The following is a 10,292-nucleotide window of genomic DNA, read 5'->3' as shown; positions in this document are numbered from 1 at the left end:
TGCCTGAAAAATGTTTGTTTGACCGAAAAATGCTTTGCCTGTAAATTCAAACAATTATATATATATATATATATATATATATATATATATATATATATATATATATATATATATATATATATATATATATATATATTGATTGATTGATAGTTTATTGTTGCAAGTAATATATATTTAAGAACTAGATTTGGCTCACGAGCCTCCAGTTCAATATAGTCCTGTTAGGCTGCTCCGATGGCTACTTTGCCCGAAAAATCTTTGTGTGGGCAAATATGGGGGGGCTGCAGCCCTCCCAGCCCCTCCCCCGGCTCGTACGTCTATGTATACAGTGTATGAAGGTGGCGATATGGTGAGGGTTTGGGACGTGTGGGTATCTGGCAACACTGGGCAGGCAGCGGCTGGGAGGTGTTGCTTGCCGTACTCACCTCACAATATTGCATTTATCGGTGTTCAGAGCCAAAGCTACCACGCCGTTAATTACTGATGTCTTTTCGTAATAATTATGAGCCAGAAACCGTGAAATACGGTGCGAAGTTCCCCATCTTACTAAACATTTCATCACCCAACACACCCACACACGGGTTTCTTAGGAGTTGTGGGACTTTCCAGGGGTAGCTTTTTGTACCCTAGTGGAAGTTTGACAAGTCTTCTGCATCATGAACTCTAAAAAACACACATGAGATAGCATTTTACCTCCCATATTACTAACCATTTCATCACTCAAGCACATTTGACATGTTCTTGGGTGTTTCATGGGGCTAGTTAGTCACATTTGACATGGTTTTCATAAGAGTTGTGGGGCTTTCCAGGAGTAGTTTTTTTACCCTGGTGGGAGTATGACAAGTCTTCTGCAACACAAACTCTAAGAAACATTCATGAGAACGAAATTTACCTCTGTTATGGCATTTAGAAGTAACTGATGTGCGTCGGGAGCGCCTGAGAATGCCCTAATGGTAACCCCTGAGGTGAGGTGTTGCGTGAGGCGGCGTCTGACTTGAGCGCATCGCCACTCACCTTCATATTACCACCCAGCACGTGGCGGTCACCAAGGCGCTGAATCCGAGGCAGTATCTCACCCGCTCTCGCTAGGAAAGGACGTAGTGCCAGCTCTCCTGTTAGTCAGTCTTCCTTGAGGTCATCCAACACTCCATCATGAGCTCCCTGATCAACAATCTCATCGTGCCCGGCCACAACGGGAACAACCTCGATTCCTCCAATGGCACGATGATCCAGGTGGCGGCCCGCGAGAGGGACAACGCCGTCAGGTAGGAACGTGTTTGTATTGTAATGATGGATTAATGCCTGCCCGTGTGAGGTGACTTTTTGCCAAGCTCTCCATTACTCAGATGTCAGTGATTATAATTATCAACAACAAAGCAGCAGCGGTAGCTAATAACAACTTTTCCCTTCGTTAATTCTAGACTTCGACCACTTAATTGCGATGTGAGCGATTGTCAAGCTCTTCGTCATACTCAGAGGTGTCAGCGATTGTTAACTAAAAACACAACAACCGGTAGCTATTCTATTAATGGCTTTTTGTCTTCGTTAAATTCTAGACTTGGATCACCTGAGGGTTGGATTACTACCTTGTGATGTGACGGTTTGCCAAGTTCTCCCTCGCAAAGATTTGTCAGTGATTATCACCTCAAAAAACAACGTTAGCTCGATATAAACAACTTTTCGCCTACATTAAATTCTAAACTTCAATCACTTTCTCTTTTTTTCGGCCTTAATGCGCCATACTTAAGTAATACTGTTGTTTGTAGCCATCGACCCTTAAAAGTGGTTCATAGAAAGCTTGTAGGGAACGGGCTTTGGCGATATTGCTGGTTACTTATCTCAAGGGAATGGCCAAAGAAGGGAGAGCTTGTAGTTCAGGGAGACATTACTTGCCCATAAGCAACTCTAGTGTAATGATGCGAAGTAAATTAAGAGCACAGTGGCAGCAGCTCTTGTCTTGCACGCTGTTTCGTTAGTCTTCTTCTTAAGATTTACCCCCATAATAAGGGGACAGGGCCTTTGGCCAAAAGGCGGCCCTGTAAGGGCGGGCGGGCAATTCAAGTCCCGGCGGGTGTAGGGACGCCGCCGCCGCCACAGCCACGGGTAACGGCCGGCGAGCAGCGACGGAGGCACGGGCTCTCCGGGCAGGCGGCAGGCGCCCAGTAGACACCCGTAGCGGTACACGGGCGAGCAGCCGACCGGTCGACTTGACTGCTGGGGGGGCCAAAGCGAGGATAACCAGGCGGGTCAACCACGCCGCCCCAAAAGGACCCCCCAACTGCTCGCCCGAGGAGTGCTGGCGTTCCACTGCCGTTTCGTTAGTCATGTCATGCTGTTAGCGTACATAATAACTCGCATGATGACTGCCGTGGAATGTGGAATGTTACTCTTATATGAAGCAATGCAAATTTACTCTTGCAAGTACTACTCCACGAAGTTGTAATTACGACAGGGTGCTTGAACTTACCATTAATTAATCAAGTGTTAAATATAATGTAGTCACTGCTATATTCATGATAAAGCATGCTAGACAGTTATTAAAGTTAAATTATGTATATCCCAAACTATATTACCCTTATCCTAGCTTATGCATATCGAGACACACACACACACACACACACACACACATCAATACTACTAATACTAATAATAATAACAACAAAAACAACAGAATAATCAACATCACTGGGATTTACCGTTCCACGCACCACACACCGTTTCAACAGACCACCACATAGCGATCCATTCATCCTGGCACTTGTAGGTAATATGTCTGAGGGTAATGAGAGGCTTTTAGACGTAGCGGAGGGACAACTGCCAGCATTCATAACGGTGACAAGCCTCTCCCTCATGCCCCTCCCTCTCTCGCCCACCCTCTTGCCAAATGCCTTTCCCTTGAGGTCTCGGCTAACGCGGTTATGCCTTCCCCTTTTAATCCTACTTGAGAAACTACGCATTGGCATTCCGTGATTGCAAACGTTTCTTGCAGCACTTGACACACAACTGGGTTTCCTAATTAAGATGGTGTCAAGTGTAGGGTCAGCGAAGTGGTTATTAACAGGAAAAAATGAAGTTGTGGCGAGAGGGAAAGGTTAAGATGGAAATGGTAAGGGTGTCAAACGTGTCATAGCTCTCGTGCTTTCAAATGTTTCACCACTTGGGTTTCCTGTCTATGAATAACGTGTATCCTGTCAGCTGCGTAGTAAATAACAGTTACATTGGATGAATGGCTACGGGGAAAGGTTCTGGAGGGATACACACACCTTTATACGATTTGTACCCTGCCAACTCCAGTAATATCAGTGCCCTTATATTCTAATCAATGTTTCGGACCGAAATTTCTTTAATAACTTTCATCTCTCTTCCTCAGATGAAAATTATATGTGTTCATTTCTTGACTACAGCTTTACTAAAATAATTACATACGTGCTTACTAGAGCTGATTTTGTTTGTACTTCTTTTACTATCACTTGGAACTTTATTTTTATGCTAATCTCATGCTCACAGGATTAACATGGAATAGGTTTCTTGATATTGTTTAGTTTATTTCACTACTAAATGTTATCAGTGCAATTTAAAAGTAATTTTCTTGCTCACATAGTTCATATGTTATTGTTTACATACTAAATCTGCCGAGTTTGTGTTTCTTCTACTACCAATGTTGTGATAGGCATTTCTGTGATAATGTCTTGCTGACAGGGACCTCATGTAATCATTGTTGCCACCACCATTGATTATAAATTCTTTTTGCTGCATTGTCAGTCCCTCTCGGTTGGCAATGAAGAGCTCCACGCTGCTCCTGCCCTTGACTTTTAACGAGCTCTTGTGTGTGGTGTCGTAACGTGCCATAATCAGTTAGGAAAGAGGGTTAAAAAGTGCCGTGAGATAGTGGGAGAAGAGAGTGATGAGGATAAGCGATCATAGCATCATGGTTTTTGTGAGATGTTGTGACCTTCATGATTCTCTCTCTCTCTCTCTCTCTCTCTCTCTCTCTCTCTCTCTCTCTCTCTCTCTCTCTCCTAAAGGAAGCACTTCGTTGGCTATAGGATGAAGTGGGCACCGAGTCTAACCGGCAGGTACTGTATTGTATCTTCTCTTCTCTGCCGCTATACTTGGTGATGGCGTTACTACTACTACTACTACTACTACTACTACTACTATTATTACCGCCAATACTAACAAAAGCGGCACTACTACTACTACTACTACTACTACTACTACATAACATCGATAAAAAAGTAGCAACAAAGATAATGCTCACCACGACCTTCTTACCAGCAGATACTGCAACGCTTATTTTTTCCACTCAGGCAGATAACACCCAAGACTGATTTGGAAGGGATTCTGGCCGAGATTCAAGGTGAAAAGAAGAATACAGTTACATAGTTCAAAGCCATGCGCTTCTCCTAATCATTAGCGGCTTGGAAAACACACACAAAAAATCCCTGGCTGTGTATTCATGAAATTTATATCTTGAGGGAATTCCAGGGCTCGTAACACATACTCTCAGGTGCTCTCGGTTTCACGCTTTCACTGGTGCAGAAGCTTTGTCAGACTATCACTAGGCTCCTAAAACTACCCATGGAAATGCACGCAGTCTCCACGAAAGCCGTATCAATTGTGAGTGTGGAAGCCCTGCAGTGTTTGAGAATATGGGCGTTGGTTTTTAGGAGGCAAAGTTCCCACCCGCGCTGTCTTACGTAATTCAACGAAGGTCATTTTAAAAGTATGTTGATTCGTTTTATTTCGTTTGAGGGTTGAAAGTCTGTTAATTGTTTTAGCATTTAGTTTATAAAGGAAAGAAACTAAGAAATGAGTGAAAATATTTATTTTGTGCCGATAGAAACCGAAAAGAAACATGCCATCGGTCATAATCTAGTCTCTCTCTCTCTCTCTCTCTCTCTCTCTCTCTCTCTCTCTCTCTCTCTCTCTCTCTCTCTCGGCTCAAGGTCATTAGCCAGAGGTCAAATTTTTTATACTAATTCTTAATGGTTGCAACACTGCTCGTTACCCATAGCCTCTTATTAGTTTAACAAGGCGGTAAATACTCTCTCTCTCTCTCTCTCTCTCTCTCTCTCTCTCTCTCTCTCTCTCTCTCTCTCTCTCTCTCTCTCTCTCGTGTTTTTTTTTCCCTTATGTAAAGTTTAAAATTTTAACGAGGCTCTTCCTAGCGTTTTTATTATTTTTTTTATTTTTTTTTTATTTTTACATCTTACATAGTGGAATTCAATACAAATATGTCGATGACCGGGCAACGGCCCGCCGCCGGGGGAGTGTCAGGGCAGGGCCAGGGTCCAGAGAATTCTTTCTCTGCTGGGCAGGGCCACTCTATATAGTGGCTGGTCGGGTCACACCACACGCTGGGCCCCCTGCAGAGAGGAGCATAGCGGCGTGCGGTCAGCGTGGCTTTCAGTTCTCTCTCTCTCTCTCTCTCTCTCTCTCTCTCTCTCTCTCGTAATGCCATGTCTGTCTTCTTGGTCACAGCCTCTCCGTCTTAGCATTCTTGGATGTCTTCAAATTTTTTTTTTCTCCCCTTCTGTCTGTAAAGGTTATGAGGAACGGTCGTAAAAAAAGGAAAAAAGAGGAAAATCGATGAAAATAAATAAATAAGTAGATTGACAGTTAAGTGAATAGGTGCATACATAAGCGAATGAATAAAGTAAATAAATGAGTCAAGAAACCAAGGAGTACTAAGTTATTTTTGTGGCCAATCAAGTTATATAGGAGCCAGAAATACTTGTTCTCGTTAATATCTTTTTTCTCTCTAATCGTGTCGTCATTTATGTAGCTAACTTTTTTTTTTGTCGCTTTTATCACATACCTATCTGTAATATTCAAGGCTGCTTAGTGTTTTTGTTTTGCTATTATTGGTATACATTATAAATATCACAGCAGCTGTTCCCTCGTTGTCTTGTTTTCTTGTTTTCATTTTTTTTCTCCACCGTAGTTTGCCTTGGATGCTGCGAATGTAAAGACTTGCTGGAGGAGGTTCCGGGTGTGTCTGTCAGTCTGGTTTATTAGGGAGGCCGCTGCAAGGCAAAGGGGGTGCGGAATGGGGAGAGAGAGAGAGGAAGAGAGAGGAGGAACTGGTCAAAGGGTGGTGGTGGTTGTGGCTGGGCTGCGGTCTTAAGTGGGGCGGTTAAGCTCAAGGATATTATATAACTTATTCTACAGTCCAGCTCAGTGTCTTGGTAACCGTCCGAACCAAACTATGCAATCCTACACAGTCAGTAAGGTTGGTTTAGTTTGATTTTTGTTAAGTTTGGTGGAGTCTAAGGCGTCACATCAGCTCTCCTCCTCTTACTGACATCCTTCTACCTCTTAAATTCCGCCGCCATGTTGCTTCTTTTTCTATCTTCTATCGATATTTTCATGCTGACTGCTCTTCTGAACTTGCTAACTGCATACCTCCCCCCTCCCGCTGCACACGACTTTCTACTCATGCTCATCTCTATACTGTCCAAACCCCTTATGCAAGAGTTAACCAGCATTTCCATTCCTTTATCCCCTTCACTGGTAAACTCTGGAACAGTCTTCTTTCGTCTGTATCTCCTCTTGCCTATGACTTGACCTCTTTCAAGAAGAGTGTATCAAGACACTTCTCCACCCGAAATTGACCTCTTTTGGCTACTCTTTATTTTTTACTTTTGTTGGAGCGGCGAGTAGCGGGCTTTTATTTTTGTACTCTTCTTGTTGCCCTTGAGCCGCATCCTTTGATGTAAAAAAAAAGATCAAGCTACTATGTTGTATCACGTTAGCTTGTGTTAGGTTGAGTTGGACTGGGATTGGTGAGGGTTAGGCTACGTTATATTACGTTATGTTGGGTTTGGTGTGGGTTAGGCCATGCTATATTACGTCAGGTTGGATTTATGTTGAGTTAGGCTGGGTTAGATTTGCGTTAGGCTTCGTTGTGTTCCTTTAGGCTGGGTTATTTTTGGTTTGGTTGAATTTGATTTGGCTATGAAGGTTTGAGATGGCTTTAGCTAAGACAGAGTGGATTAGCTCGGGTTAGTGCCGTAGGGCGTGGTGGTACGGCCGGTTTAGGTATTACGAGCTTGGTAGAGAAAGGTTGAGGTTGCTCCGGATCTGGGCAAGACACCTGTTTTCTCTTCCTGGTATAGTTTCGTTTTATCTAACCGCAGCCTACTCTAACACCTGCGTAGTTTGAATGAGGGTTGGAAGATTAGATAAGGGCTGGTCAGCGTCAGGCCGTAATAGGCCTTATGATATATCAAATTATTTTGTTTTTGTTCCAGTATCGTTATAAACTTCGAACACCTGTGTCCCTTTGATATATCTATAGTCTATCCTAATTACCTTGGCCAATTTACACCGAGAAACCCCTCCCCCACACTGGCCAGGGGCGTTTCTAGAGTTCAAAAACATTCGGGGCTAAGAGAAAAACATCAGGGGCTGAAGCTTACAGTGAGCGGAAAAAAAAACAGTGGAGGGGGGACCTGTTTACGTTCATCACCATGCACCTAAGATAAACACATACAGCTACAGTCCCAGATTGCACAGTAAACTACAAACTGCTCAAACTACTGGTATATGACTTCAAAATGTAATGTTTAGTATGAACTGCATCAATAACAGCTCCGTTCAAACAGCGGACATACAGTACAATACCTGTGGAGAATATTTATTTATTATTTTTTGTAGGGACGGGGGCACGGGGCCCGGGGGTGAAAAAAGGTTCGAGGCTAGAGTCAAAACATTCGGCCCATTCGGGGCTCATGCCCCGGAAGTCCAAGGCTTACGACGCCACTGATACTGGCTAAGCTCCGCTTCCCTTTCGCCTGATTGGCTGTTCATGACATCATGCATTGCATCAATGACACGTGCCAAATATATATGATTGAGATAATCTGGCTAGTTTCTCGATAAAAAAATATTCGTAACTTAATTGAATGACGGCACTCTAACAATCAATGACATCACCTAAGAAACAAAGTACAATACTAATACTGCCAGTTTTCAAGGGAGAACGGGCTCGTCAAAACCAGCAATGCACAGCAGTAGCATTGAAGGCGACAGTAGGCTACCTAATAAAAAGTATCTTCTACAATAACTTCATACAGGTAGGAATCATTGTATTAATTAAGGAATAAGTTTTGTATCTGTGGCTTGGAGGGATGGGTGTGTCGTCTGCCACGCTCTCCGTCATCCGCTGTTGCGCCAAGCGTATACACCCATCCCTCCAAGTCAAAGATACAAAACTTATTCCTTAATACAATGATTCCTACCTGTATGAAGTTACTGTAGAAGATACTTTTTTTGTGATTATATTTAGTATGCCTATGTGAATGGGCTATGTAGGAAATAATGACGGAAAGTGTCCATTACTTTATAGGTAGCCTACTGTCGCCTTCAATGCTACTGCTGTGCATTGCTGGTTTTGACGAGCCCGTTCTCCCTTGAATACTGACAGTATTAGTTTTGTACTTTGTTTTTTAGATGATGTCATTGATTGTTAAAATAATTCAATTAAGTTACGAATATTTTCTTTATCGTGAAACTAGCTAGATTATCTCAATCATATATATTTGGTACGTGTCATTGATGCAATGCATGATGTCATAAACAGCCAATCAGGCGAAAGGGGGGCGGAGCTTAGCCAGTATCAGTGGCGTCGTTAGCCTTGGACTTCCGGGGCATGGGCTCCGAATGGACCGAATGTTATGGGGAAGGGGCTTCTCGACCGGTGCATATTGGCCAATTTGGATAGACTATAATCAATAATTCTAGTTTCATCATATTCCCTGAAGTTTCTTGAACACTTCTCTCCCCTCTCCTCGTTAGCCAACCAATTATAACAAGAAATGTCATTAACACCGTAAGTTCAGACAGTCTGGTTCGCTGCACATTCTTTTCCAATTAGTATATTGTGTATCAGGGATGGGGTCGATGTCCGTAGCTGCCAAAGAAATTTCAGGGATACAAGAGGTTCAAAACGCCGATCGTCAGTTTGCCAAAGAAATAAATGTCTTGGAAATACAATATTAAAGGGGTAGGTAAGATGTTTAACGTGTACATTTGAAAGTGAAGAAAAAAAGAAGAAAACGTAGAAGTAGTAGTAGTAGTAGTAGTAGTAGTAGTAGTAGTAGTAGTAGTGGGAAGAGGAGGAGGAGGTTAGTTTGGGACAGAGGCAAGATGATGTACGCAAGATCGTAGATGAAACCGGGCTCCACAAGGTCGCCGAGATCATGGAGTTCAATTACTGTTTGTCTGTCTGAGGCTCAAAACTTGTCTTAGCCACCACAGTCAAGAGTTGTGGTCAAAACTGCTCGGCTTGTCTCAGTTTCTGTGTGATTAAAACGCGTCTCAGTCCCAACAGGAAGTTCTAACAGCGACCAACATAGAGAGAGAGAGAGAGAGAGAGAGAGAGAGAGAGAGAGAGACCATAAACCCTGATGTTCACTCAACTTTTTATAAACGAAAACATGTCTCAAAGAAGGGAAGGAAGAAAAGGACGACATAACTGATTAGATAAAAACCACTGATTAGCTCTATGGGAATGAGACACGTGTAGGTCATCAGCTGGCAACATTGGCCGATGGGGGGTAGAAAACACGAACTGCTTTTACTCTTCTAAACGCTAAGAAATTTAATGTATATGATGTGGGAGACTTGTTTGGGATGACGTGCTTGAATATAACGTAGAAGTAGGGTTGAGATATGAAGATGTGTGGCTATACTGACAGGATGATGAAAACGAAAGTAATGTTAATGTTGTAAAGGGAACATTTGGTAAGTACATTGGACAGAAGGGAGAAAGGACAGAGTGTCAACGGATAATAAAAGGTGGCAGAATATGATCGTGGAGAGTAAAACGAGATAATAGAGAGATGGCACAAAGGAGGAAAACGAAGGGAACCTGAAGTGGAAGAGGGTGGGTGTGAAAGACAGCTGAATGTGTCGTAACTCAACACACACAAAAAGACAGACAAACATATAACCAGATGGCGTGAGACCTCAAAAAGGGGTTGTGAAGCAAATACAGAACTCATGTAACCACGCCATCAGTTTATTTCTATATAGTAGGCTGTGAGGTATCATATCGACAAGATGAGCTGTATGGTTAATCAATGAGTGCATATGAGGGCAAGAGATTGATGAAATGTGTTTGTTGTTATTGGGTTATCTTTTATATTTTGATGTTACTTATCTTGTTTACTGATTATGTTTCCACTACTACTACTTCGTTATCACACACGCAGCAACTATAATGAGGTATGCAGAATCTTGCCTCACTACCTGGCACGTCTGGGCGCCCTTACGATGCACAACAA

At 42.8% G+C, this 10,292-nt stretch overlaps 1 protein-coding gene across 3 annotated transcripts in view; it reads left to right on the top strand.

The window, feature by feature from the left end:
• The first annotated feature begins 1,004 nt into the window (after positions 1 to 1,004).
• The window catches only part of LOC126996011 (purine nucleoside phosphorylase-like), a 30,290-nt gene continuing 21,002 nt past the window's right edge, over positions 1,005 to 10,292 (top strand). Inside the window, exons 1-2 of one of the 3 annotated variants that reach the window (XR_007750870.1) lie at positions 1,005 to 1,265; positions 4,026 to 4,076. Coding sequence is in view for 2 of the 3 variants with exons in the window: in XM_050855998.1 (XP_050711955.1) it covers positions 1,153 to 1,265; positions 4,026 to 4,076 (164 nt within the window). In the remaining variant the exon portion in view is untranslated. The remainder of the gene's footprint in view (positions 1,266 to 4,025; positions 4,077 to 10,292) is intronic. The other 2 variants (XM_050855998.1, XM_050855999.1) reach the window with 2 other exon arrangements.

Source organism: Eriocheir sinensis, chromosome 9 (assembly GCF_024679095.1).
Source record: "Eriocheir sinensis breed Jianghai 21 chromosome 9, ASM2467909v1, whole genome shotgun sequence".
Taxonomy (NCBI): Eukaryota; Metazoa; Arthropoda; class Malacostraca; order Decapoda; family Varunidae; genus Eriocheir; species Eriocheir sinensis.
This window is presented reverse-complemented; position numbering and strand designations above follow the sequence as displayed.